Raw genomic sequence first — 25442 nt, 5'->3', positions numbered from 1 at the left:
TGGTCCATTTTTTTCTTAAGGGGAGAGCGTTATGAAGGTGTAGAGGTGTACTGTACATTTAAGAGGGTTGAAGGAGCACCATGTGTTCTGAACAAGATACAATGTAACTTTTAGTCCAACAGCTAGGGTAGTTGGCTGCCTGGAGACAAAAATAAATTTGAATTAGGCCAATCAGTTTAAATTACCAAAAAATACCAAACTCCAATCAAGCTTGAGTTTAGTATATTGACAATATTAAAAGCTAACAACACAATCCGATGCTTTGGGGTATAAGACTGGGAAAAATTGCACAATTGGGAGAGAACTGCAAAAAACAGACCAACAGATGTAGCCTGTTAGTCAGAACTGAGACATGCCTGTTGTGAGAAGGAGTTTGCACAAAGGAAAAACGCCAACACCGACCTGGAAAGCAAATCTACAGAGGAAGATAAAAAGAGAAGATTCAACCGCTGGCTGGCTTTGAAATTTGAATTTTTCAATAAATCTTAATTGGGGGGTTTTATCGGACTAGAATTATAGAAGGGAAAGTAAAAGATAGGTTAGAGGAAGGAGTTGTAAATAGTTGTTCGTTAATTATTCTCTGTTATACGTTAAGAAATGAAGTTGTTAATTTTTACTTTAAATAGTTCTTGGCCTCTCAAATTTTCACATATTACCGCATGGAGCAAATCTTTCCTGTGTTGCTAGTTTAAAGTAGCAGGGGCGCATTTACCCATATTGTAACAATGGTCATGCGACATAGGCAACATACATATACCAGTGACAGCCTTTGCCCTTCAGCTGTGATTCTCAATTTGTCACTAGCACCAAGAAAAGGGCAGGATGTCAAACTACCTCAGAACAAAGGCATCACGACTGCTGCCAGGCTAGTGGCTGATCATTGATTGGGTCTTTTGTGCATGGTTGTATATTGTGAATGTCTTGAATGCAACAAGGGGACAAACAATATTAGACCTAGTAATAGGCAACAAGTCTGACTTAATTAGTGACTGAGTTGCTTGTGAGCATTTGTCAAATAGTGATCATAACACAATCGAGTTTCATATAAGAGATAAGCAAAGGTTAGAGACTAGAACTTTGGATTTAAGAAAGACAGACTTTAATGGGATGAGGGACAGAGTATCCACAGTAAACTAGAAAAATCTGCTAATAGGTCAAATAGAGGAGGAACGGTGTAGGGTATTCAAAGAAACACTTAATGCCATTCAGAAACAGTTTGCACCCATGAGAACAAAAAGCTTTACCTCGCACAAAAAAAAAAGCCATGAACATCTCAGAAGGTAAGGACAGTATAAAATTAAAAGAAAGGGCTTTTCAAATCACAAAAAACATTACAAATCCCACAGAACGAGACAAATACAAACAGCAACACAGGACCACAAGTGGTTTTAAAAGCAGCTGGAAAAGATTGAAAAGAAACAGAGAGGACAGTTAAGGATAAAAGGAAGAGATTGTGTAGTTGTATGAAGGAAAAGTGGCTGGTTAATAATACTATTGGCCCGCTGAAAGCTGAGAGTGGGCATATTGTCAATGTCCATGGGGCAGACATGTTGAATGATTATTTTGCTTCAGTATTCACAGCTGAAAAGGGGAATACTTTGCCGGAAGTCCCAATGAAATTAACAGAGGATCAGGGACAGGGCCAAAGTAACATTAGCATAAGTAAATCATCAATAATTGGGAAATTAATGGAACTGAAGAATATCAAATCCCCAGGACTTGTTGGTTTCCTTCCATGTTAAAGGATTAGATTTAGTTTTTAGTTTCCCTATAGTGTGGAAACAGACTCTTCGGCCCAGTAAGTCCACACCGACCCATCCAGACCCATCTCCCCACATTTACTCCTGACTAATGCACCAAACACTATCAACAATTTAGCATGGCAAATGCATCTGAACTGCACATCTTTTGGATTGTGGGAGGAAACCGGAGCACCTGGAGGAAACCCATGCAGACACGGGGAGAATGTGTAAAACTCCACACACACACAGTCGCCCAAGCCAAGAATCGAATCCAGGTCGCTGGCGCTATGAGGCAGCAGTGCTAACCACTGAGCCATCATAAGGAGGGAGGACAGCACATTGGTAATACCCTAACCATAATTTTTCAGAGTTCCGCAAATGCATCTGAACTGCACATCTTTGGGATTGTGGGAGGAAACTGGAGCACCTGGAGGAAACCCACGCAGACACGGGGAGAATGTGTAAAACTCCACACACACAGTCGCCCAAGCCAAGAATCGAACCCAGGTCGCTGGCGCTATGAGGCAGCAGTGCTAACCACTGAGCCATCATAAGGAGGGAGGACAGCACATTGGTAATACCCTAACCATAATTTTTCAGAGTTCCCTGGATTCAGGAGTTGCATCTCTGGATTGGAAATTTGCTCCTGTCACTCTGTTTTTTAAGGATAACAGAGAGAATCTAGGGAATGACAGACCAGTTAATCTAACATCTGTGGTGGGAAACATGTTGGAGTCTACCATCAAGGACAGAGTAACTGACTACCTCAAAAAATTTCAACTAAACACAAAGAGTCAGCATGAATTCATGAAAGTTAGACCATGCCTGACAAAGGCCATTTTTTGGAAGAGGTAACAAAGGTGGTGGACACAGCTAAGTTGATGAATGATGTTTATATGGACTACCCTAAGGCTTTTGATAAAGTCCCATACAAGAGATTGTTACCTAAACTGGAAGCCTATGGAATTGAGGGCATGGATAGGAAGTTGGTTAAGTAGTAGGAAACAGAGAGTTGGAATAATGGGTAAATAGTCAAATTGGTAGGATGTGACTGGTGGGGTCCCAAGGGACCTGTGTTGGGCCACAACTAATCATAATATTCATTAACGACTTGCATAATGGTACAAAAAGACAAATACTGAAATTTGCTGATAATGCCACATTAGGTAACATTGTAGACAGTGTTGACGACAGTACAGAATTACGAGATATTGATAGATTAGGTGAATGGATTTTAATATGTGTGATGTTATCCATTTCGGGCTGAAAAAGAAGAGATGAGTGTAGTTTATAGATGACACAAAGTTAAGGACAGAATATAGCAGATGTCCAATGAGATTTAGGGTTCAAGTGCATAGCTATTTAAAATGTCACAAGCACGTGCAGAAAATAGTCAAGGCGACATGCTGGCCTTCACATCCAAAGGGATGCAGATGTTATGCTGCAGTTAAACCTCACTTAGCATGAGCAGATCTGGGCACCACACCCTAGGATGGATGTTTTGGCCCTGGATGGACTTCAATGCAGGTTTCAAGGATGATACTTGGACTTCAGGGGTTAAGTCAGAAACAAAAAACGGAAAAGTTCAGCAGGTCTGGCAACATCTGTGGAGAGAAATCAGAGTTAACGCTACAGGTCGAGTGACTTTTCCTCAGAACTGCTGAGCTTTTCCAGCAATTTCTGCTTTTGTTTCTGATTTACAGCATCCACAGTTCTTTCAGTTTTTATTCAGGGGTTAAGTAGTGAGGAGAGATTAGACAAATTAGGCGTTTATTCTCTAGAATGTAGAAAGTTAAGGAGTGATCTAATTGATGGCTTCAGGATATGAACACGAGGGACATGATAGATAAAGAGAAACTAATTCCACTGGTTGAAGATTCTAGAATTTCTAGACACTTCTGGGAATTTTGCAATTCTCTGCAAAGTCATGTGGCCTCTCACTCTATATCTATCTACTGAGAGGTAAAAAAAAACAATGCATCTGCCCCTCTTGGCACAGGCAGAATGCATCACTTCCCAGGTGCACAGAAGTAAAGTGGTCTGGAAGATGTTGGTTACGCCACACCCTCTCCTCCTAGGAAGAGCCAGGCACAAAGCTCTGTCCCTAAAAATGACAGCGTGATTTCAGCTACCTGCCACTTCAACACACCACCACGTTCCCATGCCACCATTTCTATCTACGGCCTGCTGCAGAGCTCCAGCTCATGCAAACTGAATGAACATTTCATCTTTTGCCTTACAGTCTTCAGAATTCAACACTGCATTTAACTATCCCAGAACACTAAAATTCTCCATTACCCAGACCCAAACCCCTAGGGTCCTGTTTTGTAAGGTTCTTCTAGCACAGCCAACCCATTTTCATCCATTCACACTTCTTGTTGGCACACTACTGAGCATTTATCTCCCTCTCACCCTTTCATAGCTGCCATCAATTCTGAGCAAGACTCACTGGACGTGAAACACTAACTCTGTTTATATCTTCACAAATGCTGCCAAATCTGCTGAGTTTCTCTAGCACTTTGTTTTTGTTTCAGATTTCCAGAGTCCACATTTCTTTGCAGATGTTTTTCCTCAAAGTCACTGTGATATTTATGATGTTATCCTGATGTGAGTCTGGAGATTGTGTTGGTGCATCTGGCTCAGTTCTGTGGCCAATTTCCTGGTAAAACTGACATGCTCCAAGTCCTCACCCTGGCTTCATTATAGGGAAGTGTTCACAATAAACCTGTGGTGGATGAGGCTTTCTGTACAGAGCTCTTCTCTTAAAATCCTTTGTGTGGACGATCTCATCCACATCAACTTTCCGAAAAGCATCCCATCCAGACCCACCCCATCCCTGTAACCTTAACGCACCAGACCCACACATCCTTGCACACTATGGACAACTTATCATGGCCAATCCACCTAACGTGCACATCTTTAGACTGTGGGAGGAAACTGGTGCACCCGGAGGAAACCCATGCAGACATGGGGAGAATGTGCGAATTCCACACAGACAGTTGCCTGAGGCTGGAATCGAACCTGAGACCCTGGAGCTGTGAGGTAGCAGTGCTAACTGCTGAGCTACTGTGCTGCCTCCTTCTCCCTCTCCATTTCTCAATTATGTTGCAGACCCAGAGGCACTGAAACTACAGACCTAACAATACACATCACCAAGTGGGTCAGTGGATCCTGTGGTCTCTTGAATGTATTCGGTTACTCATCACAGAACCTCTTAAAAACAAGCCCAGCACTTTTATTAATCTTACCCCAGAAGCAGTAAGACCAAGTGTCTCTTCTGCCTAAGTTCCTTTGAACATTGTACACTGAGACTGGATAGGCTGACTCTGTTTTCCTCAGAGCAGAGAAAGCTGAGGGAGTTACTGATTGAAGTATACAAATGTACAAAGTTCTGAGGGGGAAGAAACGTTTTCCCCAGTAAAGGGATCAATAAGTTGGCAATACAGTCTTATGGTGAAAAGCAGGGGGTTTAGAAGGGATTGTTGATATATGGAACTCACGGATTAAAAGGGTGACAGAGGCAGGAACCCTGAAGACACTTAACTATTAAGGTGAACATTTGAAATGCTATGGAGTACAAGGTTACAGACGAAGTTCTAGAAAACCGCATTTGAATAGATGGATGTCAGATGATCAGCATGGTCCTGCTGCCTCAAACAGCCTCTTTCCATGCTGTAAAACTATATGATAATATGAGTGGGGTGCATGTGCTTGTGGGTTCTTGTAGCTGACTTAGCAGAGATGTTTCATGCACATGTGCAAAACAAGTTTGATTTGTAGGTGGAACGTTTGGAGTAGTTGAATGACATCATGGTAGGATCTCTGCCACTAGCTAGGTTCACCATGAGGGCTTCACCAGGTGCTCCATTTTCAGCCTTCAGGATTTCCATAGTGCCAACATCAGTGGTGCTAACAGCCCAATTTTATGGGTCAGGAGTTTTTCTTAAAGTTTCCTTTATTTTTTTAAAATTTGGGTTGCATGGAGAACTGCCTAGCAATCAAACTTCCATTTCTGGTGACACCTAGAAGATTGGCAGCATGAGAAGTGACAGATTAACAGCATCACACAAGATGCATGTTGGCACATCAACTTGCAGTGGCTTTTCCCCATGTCTACTGCTCCCTGCACACTAAAACATTCATCTGTAGTGTGTGGGTTACATGCAGCCCAAGGCTTGGTAACTTATTCCTTATGTCTCAGGCACTCTGCAATCTGTGGTTACAATTCTAATTTACAAAGCTGGATGTTTGAAAAGGGTTGCTATTGGCAGCTGCACATCGTGACACAATTACTCCTGGCCATAAAAGCAGTGATTGATCTAACCACTGATCAACAATGCATAGAGACCAACCTTGCGCAAGAGGCTGGGATTGGTTTTGTGTATACAAATTTGTTTTATGGAACCACTGAGTGCATTTTGCTGGAGAGATTATTCTGCTCTTATTGCTATTTCTTATTGTTAATTGAAACTTATTTGTTGTAGTTTTATTCATGAGTTTATTTTTTGCAGTCAAGTGAACTTCTCATTTCACCTGCTTCAAATTGCTGCGGGTTGATGGGTGTGTATTTTGGGCAAGTAAAGAGTCCCTAAATTATATCTGGACAAAGGTATCTGTGCTTGAAGTGTACCTAGCAGCTGGTGGAAATAGCCTACAAAAGAGAATAGCAGTTTTTCTTTGCTGCAGAGATCCTTGCATTTGGTCAGATGGAAGTGTCAATCATGGCTCAGTGGGTAGCACTACGCAATCAGAGCATTGTACTGAAGGTCTGCTGCAATGATATAGGCTGCCTTTTGGTTAAGATGTTAAACCTAGGATCAGACTGCCTTTCACAGGTGGATGCAAAATTTTCATGAATACTATACTGAAGAGAAATAAAGGTGATAATGCTGCAAAACACTTACCCTTAACTAACATCACAAAGAATGGGTTGTCTGGGCATTGACCTCAATGCTGCAGGTGGAAAACTGATTGTCATGTTTCTGACATTATAAGTGTCGATATTTCAGAAGTGCGCCACTGGTTGTAAAGTGCTTTAGGGTACCCCAAGATTGAAAATATTGCTACTACATTTGATTTTCTTACCCCATCCCATTTGGTTCCTGGCACAAAATCCAGTGGAAGGGGATGCAACTGAGTCCCGAATGATCAGATTCAGATGTCTTGAAGCTGGAGGATCACGGTTCTACTCCAGGCATGTGGCCAAGGCCATGTAGATTGGCCACAGGATCAGTTTCTGCCATATCAGTCTCTATGTACACATTGTTCAGCAGTACAAGTTATATGCTTTGATATTCAAACACATTCAGTATACATCATACTGGAAGTGCGATAAACACTTGGAAAGAAAAAAAAAATTCAGGCTATAGGCAAGGGGAAAGTGAGCTGAAAGGTGAATAGAACCAATTTATTGCTCTTTCAAGGAGCCAACATGAGGAAAGATGGATGAACAGCCTCCTTCTGTGCTACAGATTACATACTCCGTGCACTAAATTATCTCGGTGACATCACTGGGAAGATCCAGAGCTTCTGAAACAACCATTCAACAGAAGAACAACTGAGCAATGAGCACAACCTCATCCAAGTTAATTGTCATTTGAAGGAGTCTCAGGGAAACAAAGAATTGGAGCCTGCTATTTCTGGCAGTGCCATTACTGTTTGGAGAATCATTTGCATATTTTACATGTAAACAATTGCTTGCAACAGCAAGTTAACATTAAAGAGTATCCAACTATAAATTTAAAGCATATCAGCGCACTAAGATGTAAGAATGAATAGAAGTTAGGCCGAAAACAGAATGCATGTGCGCATGGGTCTTTTCCTGGCTGGCAGGATGTAATGAGTGCTGGAGCCACAGCTTTATACAGATCGAGAGAATGGGTAAAAATTTGGCAGATGGAGTCTAATGTGGGAAAATGAGAAGTTGTTCACTTTGGCAGGAAAAACAAACAAAACAAAATATTACTTAAATGGGGAATAACTGCAGAATTCTGAAGTGCAGGGGGAATCAATGTATTCTAGTATGAGTCACAAAAATTAGCATGCAGATACAAGACGTAATTAAGGTAGCTAATGGAATGCTAACCTTTCTTGCAAAAAGAATAGAACATAACAGTAGAGATTTTCTACTTCAGTTACATAGGGCATTGGCAAGACCTTATTTCAAATACTGTGTATGGTTTTGGTCTCTTTATTTCAGGAAGCACTTAAATGTATTGGATGCTGTTTTGAATTACTACATTGAAACCTGGAATGAGTGGGTCATCTTATGAGGAAAGATTGGACAGACTTATTCCACTGGGATTTAGAAGAAAGATGACTTAATTGAAATATACCAGATTTGGAATGGTCTTGACAACGTAGAGATGGAAAGGAGTGGGTGAGCTGAAAACTAGGAAACATTGTTTAAACATTAGGGGATCGCCCTTCTAGGATACAGATACGTTTTTTTTCTCTGAGGGGTATAACGTTGGAACTCTCCACCTCAGGAGGAGGTAGAAGCAAGGTGATTACATATTTTTAAGGTGGATGCAGATTCTTGTTTAGCAAGCAAATCAAAGATTATTGGGGGCAATGGGACTATGGAATTTGGAACAGAAACAGATCTTATTAAATGAAAAAGCAGGCTCGCGGGCCTACTTCTGATCCTAGTGTATATGTTCCTATGTAACTCCCATCAAAAATCCCTTTTGAAACTAGTCATTTTGCCCAAGTTAGTGCCTGAGCCATCACATTCATTTGTTTGATACAAAAGGAGGCCTATGAAACCAAACAGTATATAAATACTGAGATATCTTAGTTGGCATAGAGATATCCAAATGCCCTTGGAGCCTCCTATTTGTTCTTTCCTCCCATTACGCTGCTCAAAATTGATTAAAATTGCCACTTTCTATCCCTTCAAGTTTCCATATATAAGACTTGGTCTGTAATTGATTATTGTCAAAACCAAACTCTTATTAAACTAGAGCTGGTCAGTCAAATATTCCACCTCCCATATCCGTTGAAGGAGACACTGTGGATATGTCGAGTACTTCCCATATCTTGGCATCTGCTTCTCCCATGAGGCAACACACAAGGGGGCTAGAGATATTTACCAGCAATGCCTGTCCTCTTTGCCCCAGATGCAATGGAAGGACCATTGAAAAATGCTAGTGCCCTTCTTGAAATTAGTTTGAGAAGCATTCAGACAAAACCCCTGGAAAATCAATTACAACTGGACTGGACACTGCCTGAATAGGTGAAAGGAATCTACCACTCCAGGCTTTTTTTTCTCAACTCTCAAGTGGCTAGTGTTCCAAGAAACGACAACGAAAACACTGTGAAGATACTGTAATGCTTCCTTGGAGTGCAGCAGCTTTGAAGTTAATGACTGGGAGGAGAATGTTCAAAATGGTGACAACTTGTCCATCAAGCACCATTGTAGCTTGAGCCCAAACACCTTAGTTTGCTGTCCACTCATGTCACATAGCCAAGACCACTTGCCCCTGCCAAATTCACAATTTGGGAAATACCGCTTTCTGCAGCACAGTGCCATGGGATGCTCCTCAAAGGGTCAATGAGCCGAATCGGCCTAATTCCACATCTATGTGGAATCTATGATAAATGCAAGTTAACTCCTATAATTAGGTTTGAAAGCATTGTTCCCCTCAGGATACACACTTTCATCTCAGTAGATCATGTTCACTCACTTCTACAAATGTCCCACAGATTTTTAGCTAATGCTGTGGCAGCTAACTCCACTCAATATCTGCATTTTCTTTCCATTTCAGCTGACTGCACATATTCAAGTCTCTTCGGATGAATAAGAAGCAATATTAATTTTTCTAGGCTTCTCTCCATCAGCTCTGTTTATGTTGGTCTTGGGAATTAATAAATGGGACAAATTTATGTGGGCCTTGTACAATAATGAAATTGAGCTCAAAGCCATTTGCTGAAAGTCTTATTTTTCAACAGGCAGGCAGAGGATGCGTCAAAGCAAGGAAGTGCAATAAATATCTCCCATAATGTGAAGCTAAATGGGGAGTGAGATGTGAGAAAGCCTTATTAGTCTGATGAGTGAAGGCACTGCTTACTCTCCAGAGCACCTGGATTTTCTATATTTGTTGCCTTAAAGTAGCATTTCCCAATGGGGTAGCAGATCAACCCTCATGATGTGCTGTCTGAAATATTGGAGATCCATCTGCAGCATCCCAGTGTCATTACTTAGTCTGCACCAGATTTGTAACCCACTTTGCATCCCTTCAAATTTATATACATAAGACTTGGTCTGTCCTTGATTAATGCCAAAACAAAATTCATACTCAACCAGCCAAATATTCCACCTCCCATGTATGCTTGAAGGAGTAACTCTGGAATATGTCAAGCACCCCCCATACCTTGTCATCTGCCTCTCCCAAAAAAACCCCACTGACAAACAGTTTCAACACCATATCAGTTGTGGCAGTTCTGCCTTCTACAAACTTTGGCAATGAGTGTTTGACAATAAAGATCCTTGCAAGTCAACAAACGTCCTAGTGTCCAGAGCGGTTCTCTCCACACTCCTGTGTCACAGTGAGACCTGGACTATGCACCAGTGACACACAAAAGGAAGGTGCCAGCAATTCTGCTCAGCTTTCTCCAGATTCAATGGAAACGGCTGACAAACCATGGTCAGGTAGCTTTGGCCTGAAGGGGCTCATTACACATCTTATTTAAAGGTGGTTCTGGTGCAAGGAGAGCATCCCTACCTCTAAGCTAGGAGGCCCAAGTCCAAGTCACACCTGACCCAGATGTGTGTATTAACATCTCTCAGCAGGTTGATTAGAAAATATTGGCGCATTTAAATTTTGTTTTGCAGTTCGCAGCCATTTTAACTCCCTGAAAAGGTGACCGATCAACAAAAGGCATTTTAGGTGGCCAGCAAGTGAATGGGCTTGCTTGAATTAATATAGACTGCACACAACTAATGCTCCAAGTGTCCCAATCCCATGGCACTATTTGAAGGCAAACAGGGAATCTCTTTACCATAAGATTTACCCACCAGCCACCACTAACACCACAGATTATCTAATCATTTATTCATTCAATGTTTGTAGACCTTGGGTCATGGGAGTTTTCTTCTCTTTCTGTCTAATGAATTGGAGTGACTTCACTTCAAAAACTAATCCTTCAATCATAGGGAGACCTTGTGGTCACGACAAATTTTCTATAAATACAAGCCCTTTTTAAATAATGCATGCAGTTAAGTACCAGCTATTCATCACCAATGTCCAACTGTCACTTTCTTGAGAAAAGTAAAGAGGAGTAAAGAAATTAGGATTAAAGACTGACTATGCATCACAACCTGAGGGTTTCTCAGTTCACTGGCTGGACCACATGGCAACTTCAGGCAAGGCAAAGGTTGGAAGGGTCTTGACATTGCTTGCCAAAGAAGTTAATCCAAGTATTCCCCAAACAGAAACCATGGATGAAGCAGCAGATCCATTCCCTCCTGAAGTCCAGGTCAGGAGACCTTGATCTATACAGGAAATCTTGGTCTGATCTTCACAGAGCAATTAGGGACACCAAGAGACCAGACCAGAGTAAACTAGAGTCCCAGACCAACCACACAAACACATGTTGACTGTGACAAGGCTTACATGATATAACGGGAGACAAAGCAAAGTTAAGTAGAATTGCTGACAACAATACATCCCTCCCCAATGAGCTCAATGCATTCTATACTCAATTTGAAGAGAAGGTCAGTGAAATGATGTCACTTGCTCTGACAACCTGGGTGATTCTGTACCCACAATCACTGCTGCAGATGTCAGATCGTTCTTCGTGAGAGTGAACCCATGGAACATGACAGGCCTGGATGGAGTCTCTGGCCATGCACTCAGATCCTGAGTAAATCAGCTGGCAGGAGTATTTGCAGACACCTTTAACATGTGAGATTCCCACCTGCTTTAAGAAGACTGCTACCATCCCAGTGCCAAAGCAAAATCAAGTGTATGTTCCTTAATAACAACCTCAGATATCCATCATTTTGAAGTGCTTTGAGAGGTCAGTAATGGCACACATCAACTCCATCCTCCCAGATTGCCCTGATCCACTACAATTCACCAACATCACAATAGGTCCACAGCAGACACCAGATCCCCGACCCTACACGTGTACCCGGAATATATGTATAATGAGGACACCTATTTATTGACTTTAGCTCTACCCTCTACCATAGTTACAAAAAACACTCATCTCCAAACTCTGGAACCCTTTCTGTAACTGGATTCTTGACTTCCTGACCCACAGACTACAATCAGTAAAGTCAGGTGACAATACCTCCTCCAAAATAATCCGCAACACTGGTGCCCTGCAAGGCTGTGTACTCAGCCCCTTACTACTCATGATTGTTTGGCCAAAGAGGTGTTGATCAGGAGGCAGACGCCTCTGTCCTTTGCCTTGCCCGAAGTTGCCATGTGGTTCACCCTCAGGTTGAGATGCACAGCTAGTCTTTAACCCTAATTTCTTTACCCCTCAAAAAGGTGCTAGTTGGACATTGATGAAGACTAGTTGGTACTTAATTGGACATATTATTTAAAAAGGGCTTGTATTTATAGAAAACTTTGTCATGTACAGCAAGGTCACCTTACAATTAAAGGATTAGTTTTTTGAAGTGAAGTCACTCCAATTCGTTAGACAGATAAAGAAGGACACTCTCTGTCACTGAAGTTCTACAAATATTTACAAATTTGCCGATGATACCACTGTAATGAGTCAGATCTCAAACAAAGATGAGACAGAGAGCTTAGTGGCATGGGATAAAGACCCCAATCTCTCTCTCTCACTGTCAGCAAAACAAAGGAGCTGGTCATCAACTTCAGGACGTGGAGTGGAGGGAAGGCTCCTGTCTCTATCAATGGTGATGAGGTGGAGGTGGTCAAGAGCTTCAAGTCCCTAAGAGTAAATATCACCAATCTGTCCTGGTCCATCCATGTAGATGCTACAGTCAAGAAAACACACCAACACCTGTACTTCCTAAGAAGGCTAAGGAAATTCTGTATGTCCACAATGACTCTTACAATTCTTATTGATGCACCATAGAAAGCGTCCTATCTGGATGCATCACAGCTTAGTATGGCAACCACTCTGCCCAAGACTGCAAAAAATTAGAAAGTTGTGAATGCAAACCAGACCATCGTGAAAACCGTCCTTCTTTCTGTTGACTCTGTCTATACATCCTGCTGCCTTGGGAAAGCCGTCAACATAATCAAAGCTCTCTTATACTCTCTTCCATCGGGCATATTAAACTTGTGAATAGATCTCTCATATATTAAGAGCGTTCTGAGGAAGGGTCACTCAACTGAAATGATAACTCTAATTTCTCTCCACAGATGCTGCTAGACCTGCTGAGCTTATCCAGCAATTTTTGCTTTTGTTTCTCATATATTAGCATTGATTTTTCTCTGCAACTTCTCTGTAGCTGTAACATTATATTCTGCATTCTGTTCTGTTATCCTGATGCACTCGTGTAAGGTGTGATTTGCCTGGTTAGCACACAAAAAATACTTTTTACAGTAGCTCAGTACTTGCGACAATAATAAATTAAATTTAATCAAATCAAGAAGAATTGCGGCTTTTGTGGGAGATATAAGCAGTAGCAGTGATCTCAGGGTTTTAATGAATGAAAAGTTTGATTAGACCCTGGAACTCTCTCTACTATGAGGAGTGGTTGAGGCAGTTAGCACAGATGCATTTTTGTGGAGTGAGCAAAAACTTAGCAAATGGAATATAATCTGGGAAAATGAGGTGATGCACTTTCAGAAGAAAAGAAGAGCTGAATGTTATTAAAATGACGAAATGCTGCAGAGAACTGCAGCACAGCTCTGCATAAATCACAAAAAGCTGGCATTGAAGTTCAGTGGGAAATAGAGAAGGAAAACGGACTGCTGGCCTTTATTTCAAAGGAAGGTCTTGTTTAAACTATATAAGGCACTAGCCAGACCACACCTGGAATAATTGTAAATAGTTCTGGGCCCACATTTAAGATATACTGACTTTGGAGGCAGTCCAGGGAAGGTTCATTGGGTTCATTTTACGTATGGAAAGATTTCTCAGGGTCAGACCATTCAAATGGATGTTATTAACTAATTCTAACACAAAGGATAGCAGAGGTTTGGAACCCTTTCACAAACAGTAGTTGATGTTAGATCAGTTGTTAATTTAAAATCTGAGATAGGTAATTTTTTGATAAACAAAGGTATTAAGAATAGGCAAAAGTGAGGACTGCAGATGCTGGAAACCAGAGTTTAGATTAGAGTGGTGCTGGAAAAGCACAGCAGGTCAGGCAGCATCCGAGGAGCAGGAAAATCGACGTTTTGGGCAAAAGCCCTTCATCAGGAATAGAGGCAGGAAGCCTCCAGGGTGGAGAGATAAATGGGGGTAGGGGGGGTGGTGGGGCTGGAGAGAAGAGTACAATAGGTGTAGGACAGGTCACGAGGACAGTGCTGAGCTGGAAGGTTGGAACTGAGGTAAGATGGGGGGAAGGGAAATGAGGAAACTGGTGAAGTCCACATTAATGCCCTGGAGTTGAAGTGTTCCGAGGCAGAAGATGAGGCATTCTTCCTCCAGGTATCGGGTGGTGAGGGAGTGGTGGTGGAGGTAGCCCAGGACCTAAATGTCCTCGGCAGAGTGGGAGGGGGAGTTGTAAAGTTAGGCCACGGGGCGGTGGGGTTGATTGGTGCGGGTGTCCCGGAGATGTTCCCTGAAGCGCTCTGCGAGGAGGCATCCAGTCTCCCCAATGATATTAAGAATGATGAGCCAAAGGCAGATATATGGAGTTAGGCCACAAATCAACCATTGAAGGCCAGAAGTGCCTTCAGGGACTGAATGGCCTATTCATGTTCCTATGATCTTATGAGGGGAAACGGAGTAGGTTGGGCTTGTACTCATTGGAGTTTAGAAGAATTATAGAGATATTGAAGAAACTTAGGGGCCTTAACAAGGTAGATGTGGACATGTTGATTACTCCAGTTGCAGAGTCGAGGTTAAGAGAGCACAATCTCAAAGTAAGGAGTTTCCCCAGTTAAGATAGCGATGAAGAAAAATTTTTTTTCTCACAGAGGGTAGTGACTCTGTAGAATTGTTACCATAGAGGCTGGTGAGACTGGGTTGTCAAGTATATTCAAGGCTGGGTTATGAGGAAAAGGCAGGAAAATGGAGGATTATTAGATCAACCATGATCTTATTGATGTGTCAAATGATTTACTTCTGTTCCTACGTCTTATGGAGGCTAAATACATATAAGGAGGACAGAGGAATAGATTAGGTTTTGTTGATGAGACTGGATAAAGGAGGATGGGAGGAGACTTGCGTGCAGCATAAACACGTGGACCTATTGTGCTATATGGTCAGATATTAGCTGCAAGTACTATGTAGAATTGGCGGTGTAGGTGTTAGTACCAAGAAGCATCACTGAGTCTGAGATAATACAGAGCCCTCCCCAATGTGATCCATTATTTTAACTGGTAACAGCTGGATTTGAAGCTAATGAACAATTAATACACCTTGAAGGGTGATATACTGGTCTAGGACAGTTAGATCAAAACTCTTCACTGGAATGACCCTTGAACACTCCATTTAATCGCTGACAAATAAGCTGCTTAGTTTTCTGATGTGTTCTGATAGCCCTGCAATCCCATGAGTCTGTAACAAAAAATTGTACCTTCAGGAGAAATATTAATTCCTTTATTACTGAAAAAATGCATTTAGTTGAGTAAGTGCAGTCTCTGGAACAAGGCAAGTCTTTCTCTGTCTAGTCTTCTGTCACACAGGGAAATGGATTGGACCAATTAAACTGAGCTGAAAGCAGGTCGAACTAGTTAATTGAAATGGAGAAAAATATTCCTCAGTGCATAATTGCAATTTTTCTTTCCCTTTTGTTTCGGACACAATTTCCCAACGTACAAATTGAATACAAACACACTGATCATAAACATTATTGTGCATCCTAATCTTCACAAAAGCAACTATAATCTTAACCTCAACATTATAGTTAAATGTTTCCATTCATGAATCTTTTCCACACAGTTAGGGCTCCTTAATTAGTCTATAATACAGATTCATTAATGTCATTAGTGAAATTCATGTTTAATTTAACTTGCGACTGTTATTGAAATACCTTTACACCATTACCACCTCAGATCTGTGTCTGGACTTAAAGCGAGATCGACAAACTACAGCTTAAAGTTGAACTGCTACCAAACTTATAATAAAATGAAGCATTATGCCTATAACTCTTCAATCATTGGTTAGTGCACTGTATTGCATTTGGAGCTAATCGAGCCAAAGTGAGTTTGCTGATTTAACTTCTCGTCAACACTGAGTTAACTGACATTGGCTTGACTAGCAGATTTTGAATCTGTTTGAATGGTGGAGCTGATTTAATGGGCTGAATGGCCAACGTCTGCTCCCACTTCTTATGGTCTTAAGGCAACAGGAGAACAACCTTATTGCCTTGGGTTTGTGATGGGGAGCTGGCAGGGATGGAGGAAATCAGTGTGTTGTGAGGACAATTCCTTGCCTAAAATCACAATGTCAAAACTTGCATGGCACCAGGTTATAGTCCAACAGATTTTTTGAAAATACAAGCTTTTGGAGTCCTTAGTTAGCTTCTCTGATGGCTCAACTAGTTTATATAGTGAGCAACTGAATCATGCAGACCAGTATGATACCAAGGCTTGATCTCCTGTGTGTGCTGGGTTACCTGATCTAGACAGTGCAGCTACAATTAGTATTTCTAATCAATGAGTAAACTAAGATGAAATAAAACTACTCAATTGTCTCTCTACTAATCGTCAGCTGGCAAATCCATGCTGGAAAGTATTCTCTTGTGGACAGAATTGGATTTTACCCACCAGTTCCAAATGTGACATAACTGCCCAACAAACATTCATAGCCAAGTTAACACTGAGCACCTGGGTGAGGGACTTTGCTGGTGGCAGAGTGGTGTGTGGTGATTGTATCTAATATTCATGCAAATGAACCTAGCAAAAAAAAGCTTTCTGGAATAAGCAGGGAAAAAAAACATTGACAAGTGTTGGTTTCCAATTGATAGCTGATAGCAATTTGAATGTTTCAACAGTAAATTTATTACCTATATTTAACAGCAGCTTTGAGTGGTTGTAAAAATGGATGCTTGGTTCACAGGACTCAATTAAATCTAATATACAACCTCCTGTAATTGTTAAGCAAATGGACTCTTATTCTTACTGGAGCTGACCCAAAACAAATTCTAACATTTTATTTCCTCGTGCTTAATTCCCTCCTTTATACAACTCTTTAATACCTGTGCCATGATTTGGAAAGGGAAGTAATATAGCCAATTTACTCTATCAATTTGATTCGTTGTTTGATCTAACTGGTCTACAACCACTAATTAAAGTGTTAACAACCTAGCAAAGATTCACTCATTTCATCCTACATTTCAGGCTAACGAGATGGGCAAATGTCTCTGTGATCCATTCCCACCAAACTGGATGGAAGTGAAGCATGCACAAAATACAGAGAGTGACATTGTGAGGTGGGGTACGTGATAAGAGTTTTCAGGAAATTAATGAGTGCATGTGGTTGCGATGAACTCTGTCAGAATGTGAGGGAGAGTCTAATGTTGAAGGCATTGGTGTGCCACAATTTGGCAGGGACAGTGTAAGGAAGAAAGAAACTAGATTCAGATACGTACTTTTAACCCTTCAATGCTAACTTCCCCCTTTTTAAAAAAACTAGTTTGCTCCAGTTTCACATTTCTCTCTTGCTTAATTTATTGGAGTTCAGCTTTCAAAGACTGCAGAGATGCTTAGCTACAGAACTGTCAGGGGAGAAGCAGTTAGTAAGCCCTGACATTCAGCAGGACAAGACTTAGGCTCACAATGATATGACAGGAGGAGGACAGTAAAGTCAATTTAGCAGGCAGTGCATCAAGAGACCTGAAAGGATATTGAGTTCACCATTAATATTGTTAGAAACTTGGCAGCACAGTGGGTTTAGTTGAGACATGTTGAAATGGGAAGGCAATGAGTGTAGGATGATTCTTTCTGACAGCTGTGCCCTCAGAGATTAAAGTACAGGGAAAATTAAGACAAATAATCAGACAATATAGAGTAGAGATCAGAAAGACATTGCAGCAGAAAACAAAGAAACTAACTTGCATTGTTACTGCAGTTTTAAATAACAAATACCCTTCAAGATACATTATAACAACTCGTCAAGAATGCTTCAACAGCACATTTTATTAGCTGCAAAACCAAAGGCCGAAAATGCTTGGAAACATCATTTGCAAGTTTTGCTCCAAGTTTCTCATAGTGCTGATATAGAGTTATAATGCCATTTCTTTGCTGTTGCTGGGTCAAAATCCTTCTCTAGCACTGGGTTGGCTACACTCACTTGATATGCAGCAGTTCAAAGGTGTGGCTCAACACCACCTACTCAAAGGCAGTGAGGGACAGGCATTAAGTGATGCCCTTGCCAGTTTCTACCCTATGAATGAATTTTAAAAAGTGGTTAAGTAATTATTTTTGAGGTATAGTCACCATTATACAGATGAACATGAATGCAATAAAATAATTTGCAATTAAATTGCACTTGTCAAAACCTCAAAATGTGCCAATGCCATTAAAGTCTAACATTGTTTAATGTAGTCTCTGTTGTCTCGTAGGAATTATTTTCACACCATAAGATCCCAGAGACAGCAATGAGAGAAATAACCAAGTCAGAAATTACAGAGTGTGGGGCTAGTAATCACAGCCCTGGAGTAGTTTTCACTTGAAGTGAGAAATGCAGGAATAAGGTTTTCACTAGTAGCTGGATGGAGAATATCACAGGTTAAAATAATATCACAGATAGAATATGATGTCTCCAACTTGGTTTATGGCCCAAAAGCTTGACCAGCTGAGCTTAAGGCAGTGACATGGAAAGCATTGTGGGGGTGGAGGGAGGTGAGCAAGAGAAGTTATACGTTCACTGGCAAGACAGTGGAGTTTCAGTCAGGTGCTAAAGTCAACTGGAAGAGACAAGCAACCTTGTCATAAGAGAGGGTGGCACAGTGGCTCAGTGGTTAGCACTGCTGCCTCACAGCACCAGAGTCCCAGGTTCAATTCCAGCCTTGGGCGATTGTCTGTGTGGAGTTTGCACATTCTCCCTGTGTCTGCATGGGTTTCCTCCGGGTGCTTCGGTTTCCTCCCACAGTCCAAAGACGTGCAGGTCAGGTGAATTGGCCATGCTAAATTGCTCATAGTGTTAGGCACATTAGTCAGAGGGAAATGGGTCTGGATGGGTTACTCTTCAGAGGGTCAGTGTGGACTTGTTGGGCCAAAGGGCCTGTTTCCACACTGTAGGTAATCTAGTCTAATCTGACAACATTGAAGTAAGGGTATGAAGAAGGTAGAGCAGAGGAAGAATGTCATTAGGGACATGTTTCAAAATGGCCCATATCCATTTTCTAGTGTAATGAATGTCAGCAATATATTTTAGTGTAGATTGTTCTGAACAGCTGGCTAATTAAACAGTTCCCCTGTGGTCCAAGAAATTCTTTAGTCAAGACTAATGTATAATAGTGATGGACAGATGAGAAATTTGGAAAAAAAAATTGAATGCAAGAACTGACCTCTTCCCACTTGTAGGAAGAATAGAGTTAAGTCTGTCACGAAATCTGTAATCATTAAGGTCCAGCTGAGAATTGCTTGGCATTTTCAACAATTTGCACATACCTGTGTTTTTAATGTGGCAAATTGTGGTCAGGTCCTTTACTGGAGTGTTATTTGCCACAATGTGATATTGAACGACATACAGATGTTACAACAAGTGGCCAAAAGCTTGGACAAAGAGGTAGATTTAACAGAGTGGTTTAAAGTATTGAGGTAGAGAAATTCAAGCAGGAAATTCTACAGCTGAGGACAGATGCAAGTGACATCACAGCCATCAATGGCGGAGTGAAGAAAAATGGGGAAGAGGCCGGAATTGGAGGTTTATCTGCTCTCCCGATTATTATGAAACAATTCACCTGTTCCAAATACAGCTAGAGAGAGAGAGAGAGAAGAGACAGAGTGTGTGCGCGCGATTGGTTACTGCAATGCAATGTCCAGTTTCTGAGGAGAGACTGTAAGCATGTGTATGGTGCAGGCATATAAAGGAAATTAACTGGTGACATTTGTGAAAATATTAACATTCTCATGAGTAGTGTTGTAGGACAGAGTGTGGTTCAGGTACATGATTCTTTGAAATTTGTGTCACACGTAGACAGGGTGGTTAAGAATGTGTTTAGCAGGCTCGCCTTCATTGCTCAGACTTTTCAGTATAGAAGCTGGGACATCAGTGAGATTGCTTAAGACATTGGTGAGGCTTCTTTTGGAGTACTATGTACAGTTCTGGTCACTCTGCTACAGGAAGGATATTACTAAATTGGAGAGGATTCAGAAAAGATTTACCAGGATGTTACTGGGAATGGAAGATTGGAGCTATAAAGATAGCCTGGGACTTTTTTTTTAACTGGAGCGTAGGAGGTTGAGGGGTGACCCTATAGAGGTTTATGAAATCATGAGGGGCATAGATAAGGTGAACAGCAAGGGTCTTTTCCCTAGGGTGGGGAAGGCAGGCATATTTTTAAGGTCAGAAGAGAAAGATGTTAAAAGGACATAAGGGGCAACATTTTTACACAGAGAGTGGTTCCACAAGTGATACATGCAGGTACAGTTACAACATTTAAAAGACATTTACATGAATAGGAAAGGTTTGAAAGGATATGGGATAAATGCAGGCAAGTGTGACTAATTTGGTTTGGCAACATGATTGGGGCGGACTAGTTGGACCAGTTTCCATGCTGTGTGGCTCTTCGGCTCTACTGGGCACCGCTTTCTTTTCCCCAAGAACAAAATATCAATTAGATGCCAATAGGATTGATGGGTAAAGTGTCAACATCTGCTATGGCTCCATGCCTCCCTGAAAGAAACCTTAGAGTACTCCCACTGTACTGGACTTTAATCAAATTGTCTTAATTAACTGGTTCTTTAGGGTCAAGTTTCAGGTTCAGCTCTCAAAAGTTAAACCATTCTAATCCTCCTCGGCCTGTGTCTAGCATGTGTCCGTTTTGATTATACAGTGGAACCTCAATTATCCGAAGGACACGGGCTGGGAGTATTTCGTTCGGTTGATCGATTGCCAGATAACATAGTTAGCCATGCATCAGAACTTTGCGATCTTGTTCAGATCATCCAAAATTCAGTTAATCGAATGCCAGTTAATCAAGGTTCCTATGTAAACTCATAGATATGCAGTTCCTGTCTTTCAGAGGAAGGAAGCAGCTTTGGAAAATGTCAGATGGCAGAAAGGCAGCAAGTTAACCAGTGAAAAGTTGTTCAGCACGACTCACTTGACACCGACATTTTTTTTTACAAACCCACCAACTCCCACAGCTACCTGGATTACACCTCTTCCCACCCTACCTCTTGCAAAAATGCCATCCCGTATTCCCAATTCCTCTGCCTCCGCCGTATCTGCTCCCAGGAGGACCAGTTCCACCAAAAAACACACGAGACGGCCTCCTTCTTTAGAGACTGCAATTTCTCTTCCCATGTGGTTAAAGATGCTCTCCAATGGGCATCTCGTCCATATCCCGCACCTCTGCCCTCAGACCCCACCCCTCCAACCGTAACAAGGACAGAACACCCCTGGTGCTCACCTTCCACCCTACCAGCCTTCGCATAAACCAAATCATCCGCTGACATTTCTGCCACCTCCAAAAAGACCCCACCACCAGGGATATATTTCCCTTCCCACCCCTTTCCGCCTTCCACAAAGACCGTTCCCTCCGTGACTACCTGGTCAGGTCCACGCCTCCCTATGACCCACCCTCCCATCCTGGCACCCTTCTCTGCCACCGCAGGAATTGCAAAACCTGCGCCCACACCTCCTCCCTCACCTCCATCCAAGGCCCTAAAGGAGCCTTCCACATCCACCAACGTTTTACCTGCACATCCACCAATATCATTTATTGCATCCGTTGCTCCAGATGCGGTCTCCTCTACACTGGGGAGTCTGGACACCTCCCAGCAGAGCGCTTTAGGGAACATCTCCGGGACACCTGCACCAATCAACCACACCGCCCTGTGGCCCAACATTTCAACTCCCCCTCCCACTCAGCCAAGGCCATGCAAGTCCTGGGCCTCCTTCACCACCACTCCCTCGCCACCCGACGCCTGGAGGAAGAACGCCTCATCTTCCACCTCGGAACACTTCAAACCCAGGGCATCAATGTGGACTTCACTAGTTTCCTCATTTCCCCTTCCCCCACCTCATCCCAGCTCCAAACTTACAGCTCAGCACTGTCCCCATGACTTGTCCTACCTGCCTATCTTCCTTTCCACCTATCCACTCCACCCTCCTCCCTGACCTATCACCTGGCTTCCAGCATCTGCAGTCATTGTTTTTAACTACTCACTTTAAGAATTGTGCAATGACAGCAACACAAGATAATATTGATGCTTTTAGTAAATATATCCTTGCAGCATGGAAAATATCCCAACAGTATGTTATTGGTTAAGACTGGTTAATTAAGAGTTCTTCAATGGTTTGAGTTGCTGCTTCATTGTTTAGTGTGGAATTGTCCAGGAAAGCCATGGGTCTGACCCCTGTGCTTGAATTTTGATCTTGGGAATACTGTGGCCAGTTAAGCGACCTATAGCTAATTCTGTGGGTGCACTAACATCCATGTTTTATAAGTGACTCACCTAAGCTTTATCCAATGAAATCATTCTGTAAAGCATTACAGCACTGCAGCAATAAGAAGAACAGGTTCAAGTGTAATTGCTTCCCTGGTTCACAAAACCACCACAGTGTGAACTGTCTCTTGGCTTAGATGCAGAAAGGGTGAAAGGAGGGTGCCCATAGCACCAGCGGCTTGCACTCTGGCACAAGTCAGTATTACTGGGGAAGAAAGAAAGAGAGAGAGAGAGAGAGAGAGAGAAAGAGAGAACAGGAGAGAAAAAAAACACAGAAGGGAAAAGATTAAAAAGAAAAGACCATCTTGGGGAAAGTACAAAGGAGATTTATCAGAAAGAGCATTATGCTAATTTGGCTGCTTGAAAGAACAACTCAGAATTGGCAATAAATGCTTCCCTAGCTAGTGATGCCCACATCTCTTGAAAGAATAAACAACTGCATCGATTCACCGATGACATTCAAAATAGATTTGGATAAAAACTGAAAAAGGGTAAAATAACAGCAGAGTTAAGAGGCAAGGGTTGGGAATTAACCCAGGTTACAAATATGGCCGACTTAGAGGCTTCTTTTATTATATGTATAAACCAATTTAGAAAAAAAGACCTCTTGCTTATTTTGCACTTAACAAGTTTCCAAATGGTTTCTTTCAGTTTTCTATCGGACTGTAAAATTCACTTTCTATAACTCAGCACCAAAACCAGTGTTACCCATCTAGGAAAGGGGCTGGGAACAAGCTTATGTCAGAATTTCTGAATTCTGAACTGAAACGACGATACAAATGGAAAAGGAATAGAAGAGGGCGTTGATAAGCACAATTTAGTAGGCTGAGAAGAGACTTAAGTGGAGCATAAATAATGGCACACTGCAGTTGAACTGAAGAGGTGTGCTTTAGCTGTAAATTCTATGATTTGAAAGCAACTTCTCTCTCAAAGTAAATGCATTAAATTTCTTTTGCCTCCAAAGCATTTAGAAGAAAATTTAAATGCATTGTGATTAGTGTATGTGTTAATTTAAAGAAATGCTGAGCTTTGTCCATTTCATGCTATCGCACCATTTACTGTAGGAGCTCACACCACTTCATGGACATAGAGCTCCAATCATCTATGTCGTGCAGTATCTCAGAACCATACAAGAGTCTGCAGAGGCAACAGAACTGGGCAATACAGTGAAATCTTAAATTAACAACATATCTGTGTAGGTCATCCAGAACAAGCCAATAATGATTAAGGTCAACAGACAATAATATTTACCTGTCTCAGGATCACTGAAGTCAGGTAGAGAGATGGTGTTCAGATTCCGCCTGTCAGCTATGACTCTGTCCAGCAGGCTGCTCCCTCTCCCTGAATCACTGCAACAAATGTCACCAGAACAAATAGTTAATTTGTTTTATGCTTTATGAGCTAAATCATGAACATGTTAAATGTTGGTCAATAAGGAAGAAACATATATTGTGAAAACTTCAGATTTAATCATTTTTGTGGACTCGAATTTCAAGGTTCATGGAGACTTTTTTTTAATATAAAAGTCAATGAAAGAAAATTGGAGTATACTTTAACAATGTTTTTCTTGGGTAGTCACATATCTTGTGATAACTGCTTGTTTACTGGAGACACCATGCCTGAGGTTGACAGCCAGATTCTACTTTATGCTTCAGGACATTGTTTGGAGTAGTTATGTAGAGGCCTGGTGTCAGAACCCTTCCCAGCTCAGCTCTGTTTCTGAAAGATAATTCTTGTTTATAGGTCAGATGTGGAATCTGGAGCCATGTCCAGCTCCTCTTGCATTACAAGAGTCAGAGAGTTTGTTGATATTTCTTGAATAACTGCGGTTTCAAATGTACCCTGGGACAACTGCATTTTTGGTGATATTTGTCATTGTGTGCCAGAACTTCAGATAGACAGCCATGTAAACAATTCTATCCTACTCTTTTATTCTTGCATAACTAAGACTTTTTAGACCAAAAGTGTTTCTATCTTTATTACTGTGGTTAATTGCATTTCACTTGAGTGACCCCAGAGTCTGTCCTCCACTTGCTAATAATCATAGCAGATTACAAATATTGCACTGACATTGGATTTTATTTTTGATTATTTGTTCCAAATGAGCTTATGATAGGAAAATGGAAAGCTTTATATTTGAGACAAGGAAGCACTCCCACGTGAGACACAGTATGTTTAGATGCAAGCTGAACATCTGTTCTCTGTCTTAACATGAACGACACTGTTCTGGTGTGACCTTTTAGGTTTCCCATATAAGCTGATTATCTGTGGCACTCCTGGGTATGAATAAAATAGAAGGAATTTCCCAGCTCAATAGGAACTTTATTTCATACTTGCCTAAATTCACTTCACAGAAGCTTAGAAATAGAACGCCAAACTGTAAAGGGAGGTAATAAGGCATAAATAGGAGCAAGTCATTCAAGCCATTCGAGCCTGCTCTGCCATTTAGCTAGATTATAATAGAGTTGGTTGTGGCCGTAACTCCACTTTCCTGCCTGCACCCCCATAGTGGTTAGGATGTGATGCTCCACCAGAAACAGTGATGAAAGTAGAATCCATTATGACACTTAATAGAAAACTGAATAAGTGTAATAAAAAGAAATGCTTAAAGAGTGAAGGAACAGAGCTCAATGAGAGATGGTGTAGTTAATGAGTTTAATGGTCTTCTTCTGTGCTATAAAATGATTTTATTTGAAATTTAACTATGCAACAATAATTCGGATGGAAGAATCTGTCAATTGTATTCTTGATTTCTTCCATTCTAAGTGAGTCATAGAGTCATAGAGATGTACAGCATGGAAACAGACCCTTCGGTCCATGCTGACAAGCTATCCCAACCCAATCTAGTCCCACCTGCCAGCACCCGGCCCATATCCCTCCAAACCCTTCCTATTCATATACTCATCCAAATGCCTCTTAAATGTTGCAATTGTACCAGCCTCCACCACATCCTCTGGCAGCTCATTCCATACAC

General features: G+C 41.6%; 1 protein-coding gene across 2 annotated transcripts in view; it reads right to left on the bottom strand.

The window, feature by feature from the left end:
- ttc7b (tetratricopeptide repeat domain 7B) overlaps positions 1-25442 on the bottom strand; it is a 355708-nt gene that overhangs the window by 98413 nt on the left and 231853 nt on the right. For both annotated transcript variants that reach the window (XM_043696948.1, XM_043696949.1), the window contains exon 17: positions 23720-23817. In XM_043696948.1, coding sequence (XP_043552883.1) covers positions 23720-23817 — 98 coding nt within the window. The remainder of the gene's footprint in view (positions 1-23719; positions 23818-25442) is intronic.

The sequence above is a fragment of the Chiloscyllium plagiosum genome, chromosome 10 (genome assembly GCF_004010195.1).
Source record: "Chiloscyllium plagiosum isolate BGI_BamShark_2017 chromosome 10, ASM401019v2, whole genome shotgun sequence".
Lineage (NCBI taxonomy): Eukaryota > Metazoa > Chordata > Chondrichthyes > Orectolobiformes > Hemiscylliidae > Chiloscyllium > Chiloscyllium plagiosum.
The sequence above is the reverse complement of the archived record's forward strand: the minus strand, read 5'-3'. Positions and strand labels throughout refer to the sequence as shown.